The following is a 24,159-nucleotide window of genomic DNA, read 5'->3' as shown; positions in this document are numbered from 1 at the left end:
GACTTTGCTGATGACAGTCTCTTGCTCATGCTAAGACCAAATTAAAGGAGTCTAAGTCGTGAGAGGAGGCGCTAAAGATCAAGCTCACTACTGTTGACAACTCGGTTAAAGCTCTTCAAGAAGAGGTTGAGCTTCTTAAAAAAGAGTTTGCTCTTTCCAAGGTTGCTGCTGAGAAGATGAAGGAAAAAATGAAGATCGATCTTAATGAAGTTGAAGTCAAGATTCTAAAGACTCATGAGGTTGGATTCAATAAGGCTATTCGTCAGGTTAAGTATTTTTTCAAAGATGCTGACATGTTCCTTTTTAATGTTGACAACAACATTACTTGTCAAGGGGATTTAGTCAATGAAGTTGAGATGAGTGATATTCCAAGTTCTTGGAACTGCTTTGCTGGATAAGTGTTCTAGTTGGTATGCCCAATTCTTGAAGGGTCCTTCCCATTTCACAACTAATTTGCCTTCTCTAGGATCTTTCTAGGCTTCTCTACTTTTTCTTAGTACCAAGTCACCTTTAAGGAAGCTTCTTAGTTTGACTTTGTTGTTGTATCTTTTTTCCGCCCTTCTCTTGTATAACTCGGCTCTCATATGGACTTCTTTGATGGTTTCTTCAGCCAGATCCAAAGCTTCCTTTAGCATCTTGTTGTTTTTTTCTTCTATGAAGTGCACATTTTGAAGGGACGGTTCACCCACTTCTATTGTTATCATTGCATTTGATCCGTATGATATGCAAAAGGGGTTTCTCCTATTGTTGACTGTGGGGAGCAGCAATAGGCCCATAAGATGGTAGGTAATTCTTCGGTTAAGTTACCTTTAGCCTTTTTGACTCTCTTATTCAGTTCTCTGAGTATGACTTTATTGGCTGCCTCAGTCTGTCCATTACTTTGTAGGTGCTCTACAGAGGGTGCTCTATGTTTAATCCCCAGGCTCTTGAGGAATTTTTCAACCCTTGTCCATAAATTATGTTCTGTTGTCTAAGATCAAAGTGTTGGGGATTCCAAATCAGCATACAATGTTCTTCCAAATGAACTTTCAGACATTGGTTGTCGAGATAGTGGCGATGGGCTCTCGTCCTTTATCCGCTTGGTGAAGTGATCAATACCCACTAGAAGGTATTTCACTTGTCCTTTTGATAGGTGGAAAGGACCGAGTATGGATACTCCCCAAATGGAAAAGGGCCATGGTGCTATTATGTTGTGTAATTCTTCGCAAATCAAGTGGGAGACGTTGCCAAATTTCTGGCATTCTTCACACTTCTTCACATATTCTGTGCAGTCTTTTTCTCATTGTCGGCTAGTAGTATTCGACCCTAAGGACTCGGGTTGCAAATGATCACGACCCTAAGTGCATTCCATGCATTCTTTTATGCATTTGTTCTATCACATATTCAGATTGGTCTCTAATTAGGAACTTCAATAGGGGTGCCATGAAACCTCTTATGTATAAGTCTCTACCCTTTATTACGTAGTAGCTGACATTTCTTTTGAGTTTTTTATTGCATTGGATTATCCAAGAATGAGCCTTTCTCCAGTAAGTCCCAAATTTCAGTCATTCATTCTTGATTGGCAGGAGTCATACTAGCCACTACTAAGCTCTGTTCTGAGATGGTTTCTTTTATAACCATCCTATGTTGTCCTTTCTTCTTCGTACTAGCAAGCTTTGATAGTAAGTCAGCTTGCTCATTGTTTTCTTGGGCAATATGCTGAATTTCGAATTTAACAAAGGTCTCTTTGAGTTAAGTAGCTATGAGGTAGTATTTTTTCATCTATGAATCTTTGGTTTGATATTCTTCATTTAACTTACTAGTGACAAGTTTGGAATCTCTCCAACACCTTAAATATTTGGCCTTACTTCCTTGGCAAATCTTAGTTTAGCTAACAGAGCTTCATACTCGGCTTGGTTATTTGTGGTTTCAAATTTGAACCTTAGAGATTGCTCTAGGATAACTTCGTCTAGGCTTTCCCGAATGACTCCAGCCCCACTCCCTTTTTCATTGGACAAACCATTTACATATAGCCTCCACCACTTGGATTTTGGTTCTGTGTTGGTTGATAGTTCGGCTACAAAGTCATTTAGGCATTGTGCCTTCACGAGATCCTTTGTTTGGTATTTGATTTTGAATTTTGACAACTCGATCGACCAGACTATCATTCACCCTGTGAGTTTTGGTTTTTTCAAGACCGTTTGTATGGGGTGGTTGGTTCGAACCACAATCCGATGGATTTGAAAGTACAGTCTTAGTCTTCTAGTGGTTGGGACTAGAGCCAAGGCTAGCTTCTTGATCATTTGATAACTTGTTTCTGTATTTTTTAATATTTGGTTGGTGTAATAAATAGGGTTTTAATTATTTCCTTTTTTCTACCATAATCATCAAACTTATAGCATGTTCAGATACCGCTAGGCATAAAATCAAATCTTTACCGGGTTATGGTTTACCCATGGTGAGAGGCAAAGCAAGGAACTCCTTGAGTTTCTGGAAGTAGGATTCACATTCCTCATTCCATTTTGTTTCCTCCTACTTTTTTAATAGTTTGAATAATGGTTTGGCTATATCTAGTGCCCTTGGTAGAAATCTAGGTAGGGCTGCTAGTTGGGTAGTGAGTCTTTGTAGCTCTTTTAATGTGTTTAGACTTCTCATTGCAATGATGGATGTGCACTTCTCTGGGTTAGCTTCAATTCCTCTGTGAGTCAGCATAAAGCCTAAGAACTTTCCACCCTGGACTCTGAATATACATTTTTTTAGATTTAACCTCAGGTTGTGTTTTCTCTGAATATACATTTTCGCTTTTGACCACCATGTCATTCACATAAAGCTCCAAGTTCTTCCCCAACTAATTGATGAATATCTTGTCCATTAGCCTTTGGTAAATGGCTCTGACATTCTTAAGTTTGAATGACATAACTGAATAACAGTAATTAGTTATGTCGATCATGAGCATGATTTTCTCTTCGTTTTGCTTGAACATGGGGATCTAGTTTTTATCCAGAATATGCATCCAAGAAACATAAGATAAGGAATATAGAAGCTTCATCAACCAAGCGATCGTGGATACGAATCTTTGGGGAACACCTTGTTTAAATCTGTGTAGTCAGTGCATATTTTCCACTTTCCATTAGACTTCTCTAATGAACCCTACACTTAACAATTTTCTTGCTTCCTCGTCCACAACTTTGCCTCTTTCAGGGCCGAGCTTCCTTTTCCTTTGCACAAAAGGTCTAGCTTCCGGGAATAATGCTAGCTTGTGCCAGTGGAATTCAGGGTCGATTCCGGGCATGTCTGACATGGACCATGCAAATAGGTCTGCATTTGCTTCTAGTACTCGATTAACAACTTTTTCTACGTCCATGGTCATCTAACACCCGAGCTTGGTGCACTGGGATGTTTCTCTAAGACTTGACATCTTCTATCGGCTTTGCTCTTCCTTCTACTTCTCTTGGGTCCAGTTCGATATCCCTTTGATTATTGAGGGAGGTGCATGCCACCAGCTATGCCTTGGGTTTGATTCCTTTCTTCTCTTTGCCGACTCTAAGGCTTGTAGCGTAACACTCTCGTGTTGTTATCTGATCAGCCCAGACGACAATGATCCTTCCATTCTTACTTGGGAACTTCATCGTGAGGTGAGGTGTTGAGATGATAACTCCTAGTTCATTAAGGGAAGGACGCCCTATGAGTGCATTATATGATGTGCGTACACTGACTGTGAGGTACTTGATCATGATGGATTTTGATCCTTTCTTATCCTTGAAAATGGTCAGCAAGTGGGCGTATCCTATGATGTCTATGTTTCTTCCGAGAAACCGATAATTTATTTTGGGAATGGCTCTATTTTGCTTTTTAGTGTGCCTAACTGTTGGAATTTTGACCAGTAGAGGACATCTGCCGAGCTTCCATTGTCGAGTAAGACTTTAGTGTGCCTAACTGTTGGAATTTTGACAACCATGGGGTCATTATGACATCGATCGATATCTCTAAAGTCTTCATCCATAAAGGTGATGGGTAGCATGCTTTTGGTGGCCTTCTTTTCTATTTCTATTGAGTTGAGCATTTTGAGGCTACACACATACCACTTTTGTATCACATTCGAACTTCTGCCTCCTGATAATCCTCCTTTTATTATGTTAATCACACCTTGGAGTCGAGTTTCAAATGTGTTCCCTTCGCGTGCTTTAATGGTTTCTCAGGGCCAGTTGCATTCTTAGCTTTTCCCCCTCTCTTGTTCATGGTTACACAAACAGTCTTTGTCTTTCATAAACTTTTGAAGATGTCCTTTTTGGATGAGTAATTCTATCTTATCCTTTAGTGTATTGCATTCTTCAGTGTTGTGACTCACCACTCGGTGATAGCGACAATATTTAGATTTGTTTGCTCTTAGGGGAGGTTGGTTTTTAGTTGGCAAGTGGATCAACTCTATGCAACAAGCTTCTTCCAACACCCGGCTTCAGCTCTCTGTTAATAGAGTGTAATTACTTTATCTAGGCCGAGGTGGTGGCCTATCACTTTTGGATCTTCCCTGATCTTGTCCATTCTCAGTTTTCTCCTTCCTTTCCGATTGCTTCTTTGAGGATTCTCCATGCATTTGCTCATTGAATGCAGTCATCTTTTCCATTTGTATGAAGCCGACAACCCTCACCCTTAATTCGTCTAGCATTGTGGATGGTTTTTTTTTGCAAAGGCAGTCCAAGAAAGGTCTTGACTTTAAGCCTATGATCATTGACTACAGGCTACTTCTGGACTTAGTCCCCTAATCCAAACCAAGAATGAAAAGAATCTCTCTATGAAGTTGTGAAGAGATTTGTTTTCTTCCTACCAAATATTGGCTAGAGCTACTACAGTAAGGTGGTGTGGTCTACTCATCGCATATTGTGCTTCAAATTTCGCAATGAGCGTCGCAAAAAAGTCTATTGAGTTTTTTGGTAGGCAATTATACCAATGGAGTGTTGCACCTTTCAATGTGGTAGGGAACACTCAACACATAAGAGCATCCTCATTGGTGAATAAATTCATCTGCATCATGAATGCGCCTACATGCTCGTCTGGGTCTGATAGCCCATCATAACGGTCTATGTTCAGCGTCTTCCATCTGGGTGGTAAATGTACTTTCATGATTCCATCGATGAAAGGGTGCATTCGACTCCCTGTGTTTGCTGTTTTGTACCTGATTGTGTAACCGAGGACATTCCTTCTCTCCACATTCTATTGGCACCATCAATTTCACCTTCGTGATTGTGATGCATAACAGTTACAAAGACTGAATGCATCTGATGATCGTGTTGAAGCTTCAAATATTATTCTCTTAGGTCAACATTTTCTTTTCAGAAGTTTTCCATCTCTTGTATGTTCTTCTATTTGAGTATGTCCATCTCCCTTTGCAAGGCAACGATCAAAGTATGAACACCAGGCACCTGGCACGGAAGGTCCACCACAGATGCAGGACTCCCATTTCCAAGGGTCCCCATGACAGGGGTTCCAAGTATGGCGAACGCCTTCCCTTGTGGTGGTTTTTCTGACTAGATTATTAGTGTTCTGTCGCTGTTTGCGACCATTGATGGTGGCCGAAGGAGAAGTTTTCCCTCATCTCACGGTGGGTGCCAAATATTCTTACTAAGTTTGGTAGAACCTTCTCATGGTAGTGATCCTCCGTGAGCTCCTCCATGAACATAAATGAGATACCTGGAACGACACTTTGATGCTCAAGTCAGAAGCATAGAGATAAATAGGTAGAAAAGTATATGGATTAGAATGAGAATAAATACATGGACTTTGATCATCTTCTTTATCTTATCTTTTTATAAATGATAACAATAATGTATATCTCTTAGATTTAGAGATTATTTGTAATCTTTTAACTCATATATTGTTTTTCCTTTTTTCCATATTTAAAATCTTGTTAGACTTTTCTTTAAGTTATGGACTTAATTGAATGTTGGATACAATACCCTTTGGAGTCTGAGTGATGAACTACCACTACCGGGTAAAGACTTATCAAATTTGAGTAGGACATTAATATACCATTACACGGCTTAAGTTTTAACTACAATTAATTATAATTAATTAAATCAATAAGCTATAAATCATTACTTTTATCCAATTGTAAAAAGAATAAACCATCATTTGCGTCCCGTGATTAATTCGTTGTAAACACATTACTAAAAACACATGCACTAGAAGGGTGCCGGGGGTTCCCCTTTCAACGTTTCACGTACCATCCTCAAGCCATTATTGAAAAGCAGAAAAGATGCAAGTGTCTCTGATTTGAACTTCTTAGTGCTTATTAGGGAGTGTTTTACGTTGAGATGAAACATGTAGGGCCGCCAACTGGTCAGATTAATAAGGATTAGACATATCTTAAGGACCTGAATTTGTGTTTTCTTTTTCTTAAAAAAATTAAAATCATATATTAAAATATTTATAATAACTCACATATTAATTAATTAATTAAATTAGACTCCATTATAAGAATTTGACTTTAAATCTGGTTATTATAAAGCTGAGAACCATATGCAGTCTTAAAGTTTGCTCTGCCTGTTGCAAACTCTCTATGTCTAATTCACTTACACTTATCTTAAAAAAAAAAAAAACGAAAGAAAGATGTAGGACCAGTCAGTCAGTTCTCAAACTCATAAATATCATGACTTTTGTTCTCTAGGCAGGAAAACCAAATGTCTAGCTAACACATCATATCATGGCATTTGCGTATGCCTTTATCGCCATTATATTGAAAATGAAATCAGTACTTCAGGGAAATTTTTTGCACAAGTAAATGTACAATTAATCCAATGCATGTGTACATAGGCATTGATGTTACCGCTACTACTTCCAATAGATACAGTAAAAAATAGAGGTTAAATTAGTTCTTGAATTACTTTAAAATAAATTAAAATAAATTTTTATACTTGAAAATGTTGTAATTAGATTTCCAAATTTATAAGTTATTCTTTATTCAGTTCCTAAGTTAAGGTTCCGTCATAATTAGACAAATTATCATATATGATATGATAGTTTGTAATCATATAATAATGTAAAACATTGACCATGCATAATTTATTTTCTCATTAACAAATTAATTTAACTCTCAATGGATAAATATGTATTTTTTTTATCAATGGGAATTAAAAATGGTGTAAGATTTATAATAATTCACGCATTCGGTTCAACCAACCAAGTTAGATTCCTCTTGACATAAATGTGTGCTTTAAGCTATGAACCACCAGATCCCAATTTCATCCTAGCTATTTGTAGAAGAATGTAATGAAAGAAACAAAAATTAGGCCCTTTTAAAATTAAAATGATCTTTGCACTTTGGATTATGTATGTGTCACATGTCATATACATTAAATTTGACAATAATTTGCACTTGACAAGTTTTTGATTCACTCCCTTGACACAACTATACATTTATGAAATGAAAAGCATTATTTTTTTGAATAAGTGACATAATAACATTTTTAGGCCAAAAATCAAATTTAACTTTAAACTTGAACCTAAAGGGAAAAAAAATAGCAACATTTTAATGTTTTTGTAATGAGTAAAATGAAGTTTGTTTGTGTATTTATAAGTAGAATTTTTCTAGACAAACCCTTAATCCAATACTACCCAAACAAGCCTCATGAAAACTTTATCATGGTCCCCACCTGTTGAGAGATTACTCTTAACGCTAAGGATACATAATAAAAAGTGTATTCTCTCTAATATTGAACAACTCCAATTGAAAAGAGATACACACGAACTCATCTCTCTTTTAAAAAACAAAAAAAAAAAAATTAGCACTTCTTTATTGGGTTTGTGTTTATCTCTCTCCAATTAAACTTGGTCAATACTAGAGAGGAAACACTGTCCAAACAGAAAACCCATTACTTTGCACACTTCATGAAAAGGTAGGATACTAGGCTCAACTATATAAGGAGGAAACAACTAACATTACACATTCATATTCATTCTCTAGTATTCATACTTTGTGCTGCAGCTTTCGTTGGGTTGATAGTTAAAGTGTCTGTTTAGTAAGTATATTATACAAGTTGTGGCACAAGAGAGAGATAGCCAGTCTTTGCGCAAATCTATCTAGTACAAGATTTCCTGCACTAATTTATTATATCTAACCCAACATATAAAGTTGTATCCTTCCAAATGTTTCTAAACATGAACCAATTCACTCAATCTCACTTGTAACCAAAATCAACTATATCCAATCAAACATATATAATGTATAGTGCATCATGATTTCAACCCACTAAAATTTAAAGGTAGATAGATATATCCATACTTAATTTTTTTTAGTAAAAAAATTACTTTAGAGGATCTTTTTCCAGTTTGCAAACCGCTTTATTGATTTTATAAGAGCACCTGAACCACATCAAACCAAAATTCAAGACAGCAACATTACTACAACATCCAATAGTATCCCTGCCCATTTTATATTGCTAAGAATGTTGCAATCAAACAACAAACACTGGTATAAAGAAAAGGGAGACATTGAGAATACAACAATTTATCATAAAACCAAGTTCATGACCTCTAGAGCACCACTTAGTTCAATTCTAACAATAGGTTCAAGGCAAATCTTTGGTAACTTTTCCAAGACCTGGTGACCGTGGACTAGGTGTTTGCATTAACTTGATCTCCTTCCCGGTTGGTCTGAGGCTGCTTTCCCCTCTCAATTCAGTTACTCGAGGGCTGGGAATCCTCCTTGCTAACTGAGGGCTATTGGCTGGTCTTATATCTCCTGTTGAAGTTGGAGTTGAACTTGTTGTTTTGGGGCTTTGAGTGCGGCGAAACTCACCACGACTCCTCGTAATAACTTCATCAAGAATTTCCCCACCGCTGATATTGATTGTTGGTGCCTGGCTACTTGGACCCTGACAAGTTTATAGGCATTAAACAGTGAACATGAGCTTTGCCAGATATGTGATACAAGTATTCAAAGGTGTTGTTTGCAACTTATTCAATGAGCTCTTATCGAATGTAAACTTAGTAATAAGCTTGATTTTGAGGCTTAATAAAATGACCTTACTGAAATAAGTCAAAAAGACTGCATGCTTCCTCATTTTTATACTAATCTGATATGAGAAATGTTAGTAATACACTTCTTAACACTCTACTATGGGTTGAAATGTGATGGAAATCAAAAAATTGATCCCACTCCTGTTGCAGTTTGCTATAAATGTTAACCAATAGGAGTGTGTGTGTTGGAAAGTGTGTGTTAGTAGCATTTCTCAATCTGATATTGGTTAAAGTTAAACTAGTATGGTTCAAACTACTTACTTCAAAGGACATGTTGAAAGCAATAGCAGGTGCTTCCTCGTATGCTGCTGCATCCAGCTCTTGAAGATGGGCACCTTTGAAAAACTTTGGAAGAAAATATTGCCGTACAGGGACAAGAAGCATGATTAACAATGGGAAAAGAACCCCAGCAATTGGTATCCAGGTTATGCCGAAGCAGAGAAGCAAGTACACTGTCTGGAACACAGTAAACATGGCAATTGTTTTGAAGGGCACGGTCTCAACAAAGGTGGCATGGTATTCCTCCAACAGTCTAGAAAAGTAGGAAAGCAAAAAGGGTCATCACATGCTTAATTGAAATCAATAACCAACTTAACATCCACAAATTTTGACAAAAAATCAGTAGCAAAAGACAAATGATGCATGCTGTTTGTGCACTAGAATTAAGAAACAGACAGAGGAAGAATTCTTGGACATAGTATTTAAATCTAGGAATCTTAGAACTATGGCAATGACAAAATTGACAATGAACTTTCAACTTTCATATACATGTATCTTCGACTTGGAGCAGTGAAAAGATACAATATTCTCTCCCAAAATTGATTTCCTGGCAAGCTTTCAATGGCCATGAAGGCAAAGTAGCCCCAAAGCACTGAAGTTGGTATCTTCTTCAAAACGGGCATAGCAGCAACACAAGCCGCAACCATCAATGCCTGCAGTAGATTGCTGAGGCGCTGTTCTTTAACTTCAACTGGCAAAAGGTCATCCACATCCTTATTCACATCAAAGACAACCTCATCAACAGGGGCATCAATATATCCTTGACTTGAAGCCAGTTCAATAGTAGATTCCTTCAGTTCTTTCAGCCCCTGCTTGATGAACAAACCAAGGATAAGGAGAAAGAAGATCACAAATTTCAAAACAATTGGAAATCATGGGAGCACATTTACCAATGTAGTTGGCATTTGGGGAACCAATGGAGTCTGAATTTCATCATATGCTTCTTTCATATTTTGGTATAACTGGCTCAAATTAACATTTCTCCGCATGCTTTTTCGTGCAGTAGATACAAGCTTATTCCGTAAAAGCTATTCCAAACAAAACAAATGTATATGATAGTCAATTAGCTTAGCAATAGACAAGACTAAACAAAATGGATGGTCTGACTATAGATAGCAAAATGTCATTTCAGAATTTTATAACATGATAATAAAATAAGAGATTATATGTAACCTTCCAATCACTCCTTATTTATTTTTATAAACATTTTATGATTATCTTTATTTGAAAATGAAAAATTACAACTTTCCTCTGTTCCCCTCCAAACACTTCCATCCAAACATAACTGTCCACTAGGGGCATGTATAATCAGACAAGGTAAAGATACAAAAACAATACTGAAGATAGACATAATCATTAATTAACAAATCTGAATGAAGTCAAAGCAGAACTATGAGATGGTTAGATTCTGGGAAATCTGAAAAATAAACCATTTTCTTTCAAACTAAAAAAAAAAAAAGAGTAGGAAAGAAGGATCCATGATTAACAGTTGAGATATATTGTATTTAAAGGTCAGTAAGAATTATATTACCTGATGTTTTAGAGTAGCCAAGCTCTTCGTATGCATTGGAGATTGTGGAATCACACCATTGGAAGGAGGGATTCCAATAAGTCCACACAATATGGTCTGGTCAGCAATGAATAAGAATTAGAAAGGAAATATTTGGTAGATGCAGTAGAAACAGGTTATGTATTGCCATTGACTGCACTGGTATTACAATTGAATGGGCAAGTATTTTAATTTTAATGAATTACATACCAAAAATCCTAAGAGCAGCAAGTCATAATGATAAGATGAGGGTTTTCTTAGATTGAACTCCTTTTGCTGAGCAAGTTGTGATGCAACACTGTGATCAAAGTAGTAAAGCACAGCAATCATAGTTGCTGGTATAAATGCTCCAACAATATATAAGGGGGGCACATTCAACATTTCCTGCAAAATGTAATAAAAATGAGCAACCAGCCATGCTTGTTTACTGTATAGAGACATTATCCACTGTGTACTATGAGAATAATATGCACATTAAATAATCAGAATCAGAATCACCTTGACAACAGTCCAATTTGAGTATGCACCAGGAGACCATGGGTTTGGACTGAAAAGTCGCCTAGGGATTCCCCTTGGAACCTCATTGACTGGTATGTAAGACACGGCAGTCCATATGAGGACCATTAGTGGGACTCCATAATCAGCTATGAATCCTCGTAGCCAACCTAAAATATTGTAGAAGAATGAAAATCTTGATAAGACAAGTTATGTTACTGCAAAAATAATTCAGAAGAATGCACTATTAGAATTAACACTTGAGAACATATAACCAGTTTATCTAAAGTAATCCCAAACATGTGGTCAATCTTGTAATGTAGCTTAAACTCCCTACTGAATTTTCAGAGCATAATTCAGAAGTATAATCAATACCTGAGCCATAACGCCAGGATCTAGCCTTGCGGCTTTGAAGACCAGTAAAAAGAAGACCAAATGACAAAACTAAAGCAAACATTCCATTGCCAAATAGCCAAGATGATTGAAGTGCAATCTGATTGGTACCTTCTCTCTGGTTCTTGGGTGCACCAAACTCTTCCACAAGACCCTTTAAAATATAGATTCTTAAACATAAGTTTCATTTTAGGTAATTGTCAATGGAAGGTTTCCGTTAGGGAAACACATGCAAGTTGCAGATTGCTAAAGAAAAATGGTTCATGGTTAATGCATGCTAAGTTACTCACCTTTATAGCCTGCTGCATAAAGAGCATTGCAATTAGCAGACCAAATAATTCACCAGCAAGGCGTGTGAATCTATTGATTATTGAGCATGCACCAAGAACGGCCAGCAAGAACAGCAACAGGGCAGTCCAAACACAGACCCTAGATTTATAAAATTAAATAAATAAATTATTGACAAGTTACTACAGTTCACCAGTAATTTCCCTAAACAAAAAGTAAGCCACTCGAGGAGCTCCAAAGATACCATCCAGTCCAAGGTAGGAATAGTTTGTGTCCCAAATCTTGGCGATCCTTAGCAAAGTTATACATGAATGTATACATCAGGACTGTTGGCTCAGCTACACCTAGTATGAGGAGAGGCTGCCCTCCAATGATTGAGTGGATAATACCGCATAGTGCAGTTGATGCAAGAGTCTGCACAGCAGTGAGACTTCCATCTGTTTAATATAACCAAAGAAACATTACTTAGCAAACAATGACTGAAATACCAAAAGGAGACTGAACATGAAAAAAATGTTCCTGTACCAGTATTTCTCTCCAGTTGCTCCCCAAAAGAAATAACAGGAATTGCAGAAGCAAAAAATATGTATGTAGTTGGGGCAAGGATCCTATATAAGACAACATAAAAATTAATTCATTGACAAACTTTCTTGCTGTTGTTCCAAAAGGAAAAAAAATTAACTTTGCACGCAATAGGAATGATTAAGTTTCAGGAGAGGGAGGGGGAGACTTTTTGGTTGAAAACTAATTACAACAAATCATATTATGACTAAGGTTTTAAAAATGATCCACCACCATAATTTCGGTGGCAACATGGACGTTTTTGGTTTCTCCATGACTGCAACACGACTGCATTTATTTGCAATTTTCCGCAGCAATATCAATGATCAAGACAAAACTATGACCACAATTTAAAACCTTGATGATAACTGCAATATAACTTATCGCACAAACCTGATTCCAGCTTGGAATCCACTAGTCCAATCTTGTCTATAGCACGGAATTCTTGCTTTGAGGTCGTTCTTAATGCCACGTAAGGGAACAAATGTTTCTTCCATGAAAGTCTTGCAATACAAAGGAACTGATATTGATCTTAAATCTTGATCTAAAGGGTAACAGAAAGGAACAAGAAACAAAAAACATGTACTTGAAAGGAGCTCTAGAGGTTCACACAGTGATCAAAGCTGCATATAGGAAAATATCACTATAAAACTCCGGGCAGGGATACCAGAATCCTACATATCATCCAAAACAAGAAAGGTGGAACAAGGTATACTCATTTTTTGATTTTTTAGTACATCAGGCCCTTAATGAAGAAAATTGAATAAATGAATCCAGTGGAAGAATTTACATTTCAAAGAATTTATGAACAACTTTTGGGTGTATTGTTATGAGTAACAAAAGAAGTCAATAATTGAACAAAAAGAACTTGGTTTACATATTCAAGAGAAACTCAAAGAATATTACAGAATTTATGCTAAAGTCAACACTTAGAGAAGAGTAGACACTCTCCACAAAGCTGAAAATGAAGGCTAGCGCTCACTCATGACAAATCCTAGATCCAAAACCACCCCTTTCTCTACTTTACCCTCCATATGCTATCTATAGAGGCCAAACTAACTCCCAGAAACAATACAGTAGAAGCAGATTGGCAGCATTCAGTTACATGGTACAGTTAATACACTCAAAACTAAGGTTAATCAAAATTCAGTTTTGAATGTATAGCTATGGAGGGCAATCCAACACAACTAACGGAAACCCATCATCACAATCTGCATTTGCTACAATTTAGAAGCACTGAGAAGAATGTTCATCAACAGAACAGAAAGGTCAAAGATGAGGTAGTTGGACCCAGATGGGAATCTGGCATATAGATTAACGAGATTCCATGACCGAGAACATGATGGGAATGTTCAGAGGACTTTTAAGGATTTGGGCATTGACTAAAAAGCAAAAAGGGTATCTTAATCTGAAACCAAAATTACATTTTTCTGCAAGGAACCTTGAAAAAGGAACAGAAACAGACTGAAGTAAACCAACAAAGAAGAAGAAGAGATTGCAGTTACATTTAATCACTGAGATACACAAACAGTGGACACTATCTTAGACAAGATTGAAAGAAACACACAAGGCAAAACAGAAGAACTGACAAATTTCGAGGGTAGGAAAACAAGACAATTGCAAATACTGCTGCGAGAGGATTTTTGTGTGACAGTGTTGTTATGCTGAGACCAATAGTTTATTTATATATATATATATATAAAAACTTTGAATCAGTAGGAATGGGATTAAAGGAAAATTAGCAAGAATTTAGTGGTAGGGGTAAGGTTGTGCAACGAACTTAGTAGTAGTAAATAATAGTGTGACATACTGATAAAAAAATTAAAAATAATAGTGTGTCATAGACTATAGATACACAAGAGACAAAGTAGTTAAAACGAACACAATTAAGAAACATATGAACAAGTAGTTTCGTACTTTTCGGTAAACCGTTTAGGAAAATGATAGTTGCGTGTTAAAAATATTTTAATAGAGACGTTAAAAATTCATTTTGTGTTATCATTTCAACCCCAAAATTTGTATGATTTTGTAGTTTTGCCTTTGTGGAAAAGTACATCATGACCTGTTTGTCTTTAATTGACTTGGATCTCGAAAATTTACCTTGATCAACATAATCCTCATCGTTTCTTTTAAGTGGATTGTTTCTTTAATAACTTTAACTGAAGTTCATTTTGTTTTTCTTTCAAAATTGTCTGTGTTCTTTTTTTTTTTTGGACAATATGGTGACCAGGATGCTTACATTATAAGTTTAAAACATATTATTTCTTTGATTTTAAATATAAGAAAAAATAGTCTTTTCTTGATCTTAAATATAATTTTTTAACTAATTTTACTTCATTTAATATTATTATCTCTAAAATATCATTCATCAATTAAAATCTTAGTTTTCATATTTTTTTATTTATTGTACCAAGTTTCAATGAAAAATAAGTCAAGAAAAAGTTAATTTTTAATTAAAATTGATGTAATTAAATATGATTAACTAACTTTTTTATTTAATATAAATTAATTTTTTTGATTACAGTTGAGATCGGAGAGTATTTTATATTTTTGGGAAGTATTTTCTTTAGAGTATACCCTTATGATTCTTGTAATTCTTCATTTTTCTTTCTTTATTTTTTTCACATTATGGTATGTTTGCTGATACGTGAAACTTCAATAATTTTCCCATTTTCATCTTTAGAGTTAATTATCTAAATCATCTGAAAATTCCTAAGCCTTTAGAGTCAATTGGAAAAGCTAATAATATATTTACTTCTTTTGTTATTGAGCTAATTTTAAGGTTATTTTCTCACCCTTCTTTTTAAGATTTGAATCATCTATCATTTAACTCAAGGATTCTCGAGAGAAACCCACTAACTTATCAAGCTTAAGGATATATGCTTAATTTTTTTTAAATATATAACTGTTACTTTGGCCTCCATGTTTTTGGAAGGTTTTATCTAAAACTAAACAGTTCCAGTGTTCCACTTAGAATCTATTAATAAAGTTAAAACAAAAAACTCAACACATGCCCTTATTTATTTTTGAATCAGTTTGCCAGAGAGAAAGATACAAGCATACCTAACAAACCAATAAAGAAACATGAAACGGAATTAAATCCACGAGCTTCAATTTTTTTTATGAGTAAACCCATGAGCTTTAATTAAGTCTCTTATTGTTATATATCAGAAGTACTCAATACTTACCTAACAAACAAATAAAGGACCATAATATATGTAATGTCTATGCTGGGTTGGTATAACATTACTTTCGAATGTTGCGGTCTGTTCCAAACAGAATGTGTTAAACTTCAATAATTTAGATGACCCAAGGCATCTTTGATTTACGTTCGCTTTCATTAACGAACTCGAAATTAAAATGTGAGTTCTAATATATTCTTTGAATTTGGAGGCTTAAAAAGCTATTTAAATTTTAAAACAAAAAGTCGGAAATTTTTTAACTTAATTTGGTTACAAGTATGCTCGATATTTCAGAAAAACACTTTCTATTTTATTGCGACGTCTTTACCTTCAAACAAAAAATCCTCTTGACCCGGGGGACATAAATGGCCGGAAACTTTTTATGATTATATATGTTTAATTCTGTTTATCATATTAATTGAAGAAACAATAACTTTACAAAGTGTTTTAGAAGAATACGAAACTAAGAGAGAGCCAGAAACATATTTACTAGGATTGAAATCAACCCAGTCAACCACAAAAAAAATATATATGGTGAGCTCTGCTAGGATTTTTGAGAGCGGTGATGAAGGGTTTACTCGTCAGGAGGAGGACCTTCTCCTATGCAGTACCAAAAAGGTTAAGGATGGTAATAAAGTGATTATGGAAGGGGAGGCCTCTTCATATGTTGATCAATTACTGAAGCTTGTTGGAGTAGAGATTGCTCATGCTGAAGGAGAGAATGTCATGCATGGTGTTGTTTTTTTAATAAGAGTAGGCAGAAATATTAAACAATAAAAGGGGGCATAAAGAAAGAAATTGAGACCGCAAAGGCTTACTTTATTCTGATATGAAACAACATATTTAAAAGCATAGAAAAGATAGTAACTGCTAACAAAAAGATAGCATCACAGAAAGATAACACCACTAACAAATCATGCCTAGAGAATAAGATCAAAACTGTTTTATCCTATCAGTCAACATGACTTTTATTTTTCCTAAAAAATAGCATAAAAATTTTATCTACTATAATTTGTTAGGCAGTTCCAATAGTCAAATCTTAACACTCCTCCTTGACTTTGGAATTGCAAACTCCAAGCTTTTGTCTCAAGTATTCAAATTTGGCTTTTGGAAGTGCCTTGGTCAGAATGTCAGCACTTTGATTCTCTGTTTTGCAATACAGTAACTTCACTTCTCCTTCCCTTTGAACTTCTCTTAGAAGGAAAAACTTTATCTTGAAATGCTTAGTTTTGCCATGAAACACTGGATCATTAGCAATTGAGATTGCAACCTGGTTGTCCACAAAAATCTGTGTGCTTTCTTCTTGTTTCATATGCAAATCTATCATAATTTTCCTGATCCAAAGAGCTTGATTCACTGCAGCAACAACAGCTACATACTCTGCTTCTGCAACTGATTGAGCTACAACTTCTTGCTTTTTAGAACACCAAGAAAAGACTCCAGAACCAAAGTAAAAACAATAACCAGAGGTGCTTCTCATGTCATCAATACAACCTGCCTAGTCATTATCAGAATATCCGTGGAGCTTAAAATTATGAGAATGAGAGTACATTATACCATAGTCTAAAATGCCTTTAACATATCTAATAACTCGTTTGGCAGCTTGAAGATGAACTTCACTAGCACAATGCATGAACCTTGAAAGTATACTTATTGCAAACAAAATGTCAGGTCTGGTTGCAGTAAGATATATTAAACAACCAATCAAGCTTCTGTAATGCATTTCGTCAACTTTATCAGCTCCATCATCCTTGCTAAATTTTTCCTTTTGGTTCATTGGAGATGTAGTGCTTTTGCAGTCCTCCATATGAAACTTCTTGAGTATTTCCCTTGCGTACTTCTTTTGGTGAATGAGGATTCCACCATGATCTTGTTTCACCTCCATTCCCAAAAAGAAACTCATCAAGCCAAGATCTGTCATTTCAAATGCTTTAAACATTTCAACTTTAAACTCCTTTATGAGTTTCTCATCACTTCCTGTCACAAGTAAATCATCAACATAGACAGTAATAATGATTAAATTTGCATCTACCAATTTCACATATAATGCAGCCTCACTTGGACTTTTGACAAATCCAAGATCTTGAAGATGATCATCTATCCTGCTGTACCAGGCCCTAGGAGCCTGTTTAAGACCATATAATGCTTTTTTCAACTTGTAAACTTTATGCTTCTCTCCTTTGATTTGAAACCCCTCAAGTTGCTCTACATAAATCTCCTCCTACAAGTAACCATTTAGAAAGGCAGATTTTACATCTAAATGATAAACTTTCCACCTTTTATGTGCAGTCAAGGCAAGTAGCATTCTAATTGTATCAAGACGTGCAACTGGAGCAAAGGTTTCTGAAAAATCCACTCCAAACACCTGAGCATAGCCTTTCACCACCAACCTGGCCTTGTATTTATTTACAGAACCATCTTGATTAAGTTTGGTTCTATAAACCCATTTTACCCCTATAGGTTGTTTGTGTTGAGGTCTGTCCACTAGCTCCCACGTGTCATTTTTTTCTATCATCTTCAGCTCTTCCTTCATAGCATTTATCCACTTGTCATCCTTTTCAGCTTCTTCAAATTCTGCAGGTTCTAGGACAGCTACATTACTCTTTTGATAAATCTCAGATAAAGATCTTATACCTCTGACAGGAATGTCATCTTCATCATCATCAAGGAACTGTGGGATTTCTGGCAGCTGCTTCCTTATTGGCTCATCCCAACTCCATTGTTGATCTTCCATAAATTTGACATCTCTACTCACAAGAATTTTCCCATTTTGAGGTTGGAAAATTCTGTAAGTTTTGGAGGTGTTGCTGTATCCAATGAAAACTCCGGGTTCTGCCTTTTTATCAAGTTTGTCCCTTTTAACCTGTGGAACATAAGAGAAACAAACACAACCAAAGATTTTTAGATTTTGTAAATCTAGTTTGTAACCAAACCAGCCTTCAAATGGAGTTTTTTTGTGCAGAACTCTTGTAGGTAGTCTATTCAGCAAAAATACTGCAGTGTTTGCAGCCTCCGCCCATAGCTCCTTTGGCAACTCCTTTTCATGCAGCATACACCTTGTCATTTCCATGATACTTCTATTTTTCTCTCACTCACACCATTTTGTTGTGGGGTGTAAGGTACGGTGAGTTGGTGCTCAATGCCAGCTTCTTCACAAAATTTATCAAAAACATCATTTTTTTATTCCTTCCCATTGTCAGACCTTATTGTTTGCAACCTGCAATCACTTTGATTCTCCACCAATGCTTTAAATTTCCAGAAAATATTAGCAACCTCAGTCTTGGATTTAAAGAAATAAATCCAACAAAATCTAGTATAATCATCAATAAATGTAATATAGTATTTATTACCATTTAAAGATGATACTCTCTGAGGTCCCCCAACATCTGTGTGAACTAATTGCAGCTTTTGAGTTGCTATCCAAGTTGATTGAGGAAATGGTTTTCTGACTAGCTTACCATATTGGCAAGCCACGCAATCGGCTAACTTGTCTTCAAGCATTGACACACCTTTCACCAAGGCATGTTTTTGCATGTATAAAAGTCCAGCAAGATGGAAGTGTCCGAGCCTTTTGTGCCATAGTTCAACATTGGTGGCCATGCTTGAAAAAGCTATTTGCTTCTCCTCCATTAGATTTAAAGCATAGCTTTTAGCCCTCATTTTCACTTTGAATACGTCTTTTCCTTTTGCATCTTTGATCAAGCACCAATTTTCTTCAAATATAACTTTGAAGCCTTTCTCTACAAGCTAAGCAACACTAAGTAGATTTTGATCAATGTCAGGCACATATAAGACATTAGAGATATATTTCAAACCTATCAAGCTTTCAATAGCAACAGTCCCTTTTCCCTTGACTGAGATGAAATCACCATTTCCAATTTTTACTTTGGAAACAATGGTTTTGTCAAGTTTTTTTAAAGAGGTTCAGGTTATTGGTCATATGGTTTGTGCAGCCACTGTCTATTAACCATGAATCACTGGAACTATTGCTTGTGGCAAAGCATGTTGCAACAAAGAGTTGTTCATCTTCTCGTTCCTCCGCAACCACCTTTGCTTCCTCTGATTTGGACTTGCATATTCGCTCTACATGTCCCATATTGCCACACTTTCTGCACTTGACATCTGGCTTCCACCAACATTTTCTTTCAGGATGATTTGTCTTTTTGCAATGTGGACAAGGAGGAAAGGTCTCACCTTGCTGCTTGTTGGAGCCTTCTGGTTTTTTGTTCCTCTATTTGTTGTTCTTCTTGTCTTTGCCACCTCTTGAATTTTGTGCTTTCGTATGAAACGCACCTTGTACCACCTCCTCTTGTCTCATCATTCTTCTATGCTCCTGGGCTTGTAGAGCATTTATGAGTTCTCCCAAGGTGATGGTTGACAGGTCTTTAGACTCCTCCAATGCTGATATCTTCGATTCATACTTCTCGGGTATAGTGACCAGGATTTTTTGCACTATTCTTTCATCAGGAAAGTCCTTCCCAAGAAGCCTCACTCTATTTGCTATGCCTAACAGCCGGTCAGCGTAGCCTTTAATTGTTTCAGTCTTTTTCATGCTCTGCATCTCGAATTCTCTGCCCAAGTTGAGTACTTGCATGCCTTTGGTTCTTTCACAGCCTTGATATTCTGATCTGAGATAATCCCAAATCTGTTTGGCAGACTTGAAGTTCATAATTCTTGTAAAAATAATTTTTGACACAGCAGAGAAAAGGCAATTTTTAGCCTTAGCCTTTTTGGTCTTCCTTTCTCTGTGATTCTTCATCTGAGCCACCGTTGGATCTAAAGGTAGTTCAGGAACATCATAGTTTTCTTCTACTGCCTCCCAAAGATCCAAAGCTTCAAGATGAGCAGTCATCCTTGCAGCCCATAATTCGTACTCCTCACCATAAAAAATTGGTGGTGAACCTGCTGTGTATGATGTTTCTCCCTCCATTGTGATTTCTCTCAACTCACGGATCCCTTAAAGATAAGAGCTCTGATACCAATTTGTTGTTTTTTTTAATAAGAGTAGGCAGAAATATTAAACAATAAAAGGGAGCATAAAGAAAGAAATTGAGACTGCAAAGGCTTACTTTATTCTGATATGAAGCAACGTATTTAAAAGCATGGAAAAGATAGTACCTGCTAACAAAAAGATAACATCACTAACAGAAAGATAACACCACTAACAAATCATGCCTAGAGAATAAGATCAAAACTGTTTTATCCTATGAGTCAACATGACTTTTATTTTTTCTAAAAAATAGCATAAAAATCTTATCTACTATAATTTGTTAGGCAGTTCTAACAGTCAAATCTTAACACATGGTTATTGATGTGCTGAATGAAGTTCCAAAGGAGAATGGAGGAAAGGGTGATTGAAGTCTTGATGGACCTGTTATCTCAGTTTCGGATCTGGAACTGATGAATTAGGCAACTCCACGGTTTAACATATTAGTTGTTAAAGTTATGGGGAGGAGGGTTAACTTTAGAATGATAGAAGCGAAATTACAATGAAGCTGGACTGAGAATGGTACGATTATCGATCTTCATGATGGATTTTATCAAGTCATGTTTAGTAGTCATGAAGATTATAATTTTGACTTATATGAAGCCCCTTGGATGGTGGCAGATCACTATCTTATTGTCCAGCGATTCAGACCCTTCTTTTTAATGAATGTGGAATCTACAAAGAAAGTAGCAGTTTGGTTATGTATTCAACGTCTTCCGATCGAGCTTTACAATGGCACCTTCCTTCAAAGGGTAGTTTGGGAAAATTGTTGAAGGTTGACAGATTGACATCCATTCATTCTTGTGGAAAGTTCACACGTATCTGTGTTGGGTTCGATCTTGATAAACCTTTAACCACTCATATATGTTGGAGGTTATAAATTGTTGTTGGAGGATAAAGGATTGCAGTCAATGTGCTTCCGATGTGGACAAGTAGGACATAAGAAGGACAATTGTACTCAATTCATAGGGGCTGATGCAGTGAAGCAAACGGTGAGTCAAACGGAAGAGGCCTCGAAATCGGTGAATATTTTGGAGACTCAGACGGCGGTGAATAATCTTTCGAACATACATGGAGGGTCCAATGCTAACATCAACCCTAACCATAATTTGCAAGTTACAAAATCTCATAATCATGTCATTAATGATACAGATTCTATTCATGGTGAATGGTTGATTGCCAAGCGAAATTATAGGAAAATGAAATTGAACGTTGCAAAAAAGGAAGGTGTTATTATGGGGAAGAATAATAAAGGGGTAGCTGAGAATAATTCTAATAATGGCAAGAAATCTGGATCAATATCTGTTGATATTGGATCACGTTTTGGAGTGCTATCTGTGAGGGATAATGGGGAGTTGGTTATAGGAGCTGAAGGTGACGCAACAAAAAACTCCAATGTTGATGGAGCAGCAAATAATAATGATGAGGTTAATAAAAGTCGTGTTGGTCCTACTAAGGTTAATGGCAATCACGTGAGAGTCGTGCATGTTCCTGAATTAAATAAGAGTATTGTACTCTCCATGAGTAGTCAAAAGTTGACTTATGCAAGCAGTTCTAAGGAACCAGTTAAACAAGCACATGTCCGAAATATGGTGGGACGGTAATTAAAAACCCACAAGGAGGAAAATTAAAGGTGGTGATTTGCATATTGGAGGAAAGATTCCCTTTAAGAAAAATAACAGTGTGTTGAGGAAGAACAAAACACAAGTCAATAAGGAATTAGCTAAGCAGATAGCCAAAAATGTGCTAGTGGGTGTCAAGAAGAGGGATGCTATGTACGAGGAGAGTTTAAACCTCTTAAAGATGAGCCAATTCACGAATCCAAATATTCAACTACCATCATTTATGGTGAAATCGCATGTTGATAAGGAGGCGATAGAGTTTGTGAATAGCCAAAGACAATTAGAGGTGGCTTCAAAGGTGCATAATAGTGTGCAAGAATCTGTCATGGACTATTCAGGTGTGGCAGCTATGGAGGAGGAGAGAACTCAGGAAACCCCTAGCATTGGTATGTCAACCCAACCTAAGTGTGCCCAATGAATGTGATCAATTGGAATTATAGGGGCACAATCAACAAAGGATTTAGTGTGCTTAATTATGAAGGATATGATATGCGTCAATTTGATTCCTCTTTCTTGGTTCTTATGGAGACTCATACTAGTAGTGGGGATTGTGCTAGAAGTATTATTCGCAGAATTGGACTTAATTTCTTTGTCCAGGATGTGATTGGTCATGTCGGGGGGATTTGGTTCATGTGGAATCCGAAAGATTGGCAGGTAGATGTTCTTAATAATTCAAGTCAGTTTGTGAAGAAGGTAAGTTGTAACACTCTCAATTTCGATATATATATTTATAAAATAAAATATTTAAAAATATAAAATTACATAAAATAATTTTATTCAATAAAAAAATTCATATTTATATTAATCACCAAATTAAAAACATATTAATTAAGGAAATGAAAACATTTTAGACTCAAAATAAGACCATCTAAAATTTCAGAGAATGAACTAAAGATCCAGCATGTGAAACAAAAAATTATAAAAACTACATATCTAGAATTTTACAAAATTAATACAAAAACAACACATCTTATCTCTAGCATGATGTTTTTTAAAGTCATTCACATAATTATTTGCTCCATGAACATAAGGTTTGAGATCATCACAAGATCCAAACACAAATAACAAATAGGAAGTCAATTATCACATTCCTAAATAAGTAGAGATAAATGAAAACATCTATATATATATATATATATATATATATATATATATATATATATATATATATATATATATATATAATAAGCTCAACTTAGCACAATTTGCATCATTTTACCACTTATTGCATAACATCATTTGTCCTAAGAATTTAATCAAAAATCACTTTCACACTTTTTCATTAATCACGTGTTTAGAATAACACATCTCAAGTATAATACAACATCTCACACTCACACAATTCATTTCACATAATAAATTACAATGATCATTACACAAACATTATGCAACAGATACACTAAGACTCAATCCTATATGTAATATGGTACCATGTTAGTGAAAAACTTCATCATCCGCTTAGGAGTACATGATAAGACAAATCACACACTTGTAAGTCAGGTCATTGTCACTAAGTAAAATCATAGGAAGACTAGTCAGGGTCACGCTGTTTTGCGAGAATACTCCAACCATGTGGGATCGGCATAGGCTTAAAGGAACACTCAAATCGGGTGTATTTACCCCCAAGGCCTAGACTCCGAAGAGTCCGTTAGGGCCCCTCCCTCCTGATTCAGGTTCAACCCAAAAAACATTTTAACACACAGACTTTATCTATACAAAACACACAATTCTTCAATTGTTCTCAAAATCATTTTAACTCGTCACATCTCAAAGTGATTCAACTAGTCGGGTTCCAACAGTAGACCCCAT

General features: G+C 36.0%; 2 protein-coding genes and 1 long non-coding RNA gene across 4 annotated transcripts; all 3 read right to left on the bottom strand.

Moving 5' to 3' along the window:
• Positions 1-8,294: 8,294 nt before the first annotated feature.
• LOC114409832 (boron transporter 1-like) lies at positions 8,295-14,237 on the bottom strand. Of its 2 annotated transcripts, XM_028373463.1 has the most exons (12): positions 12,953-14,237; positions 12,524-12,606; positions 12,243-12,435; positions 12,001-12,139; positions 11,693-11,864; positions 11,321-11,487; positions 11,033-11,206; positions 10,805-10,900; positions 10,164-10,301; positions 9,763-10,082; positions 9,256-9,526; positions 8,295-8,849 (listed from the first exon to the last, which is right to left on the bottom strand). In XM_028373463.1, exons 1-12 carry the CDS (start codon positions 13,054-13,056, stop codon positions 8,544-8,546), a joined length of 2,163 nt encoding a protein of 720 aa, XP_028229264.1. In that variant the 5' UTR covers positions 13,057-14,237; the 3' UTR covers positions 8,295-8,543. The 2 variants fall into 2 exon arrangements, with proteins under 2 accessions (XP_028229264.1, XP_028229265.1); XM_028373464.1 differs by lacking the exon at positions 12,524-12,606.
• A 4,685-nt stretch (positions 14,238-18,922) lies between these two features.
• LOC114408208 lies at positions 18,923-19,156 on the bottom strand. The gene is made up of 2 exons (XR_003665855.1): positions 19,092-19,156; positions 18,923-18,986 (listed from the first exon to the last, which is right to left on the bottom strand). It is a non-coding gene; the product is annotated as an uncharacterized LOC114408208 (long non-coding RNA).
• An 816-nt stretch (positions 19,157-19,972) lies between these two features.
• LOC114410870 lies at positions 19,973-20,671 on the bottom strand. The gene has a single exon (XM_028374783.1). It carries the CDS (start codon positions 20,669-20,671, stop codon positions 19,973-19,975), a length of 699 nt encoding a protein of 232 aa, XP_028230584.1.
• Between the last annotated feature and the right edge of the window lie 3,488 nt (positions 20,672-24,159).

This window comes from Glycine soja, chromosome 4 (genome assembly GCF_004193775.1).
Source record: "Glycine soja cultivar W05 chromosome 4, ASM419377v2, whole genome shotgun sequence".
Taxonomy (NCBI): Eukaryota; Viridiplantae; Streptophyta; class Magnoliopsida; order Fabales; family Fabaceae; genus Glycine; species Glycine soja.
This window is presented reverse-complemented; position numbering and strand designations above follow the sequence as displayed.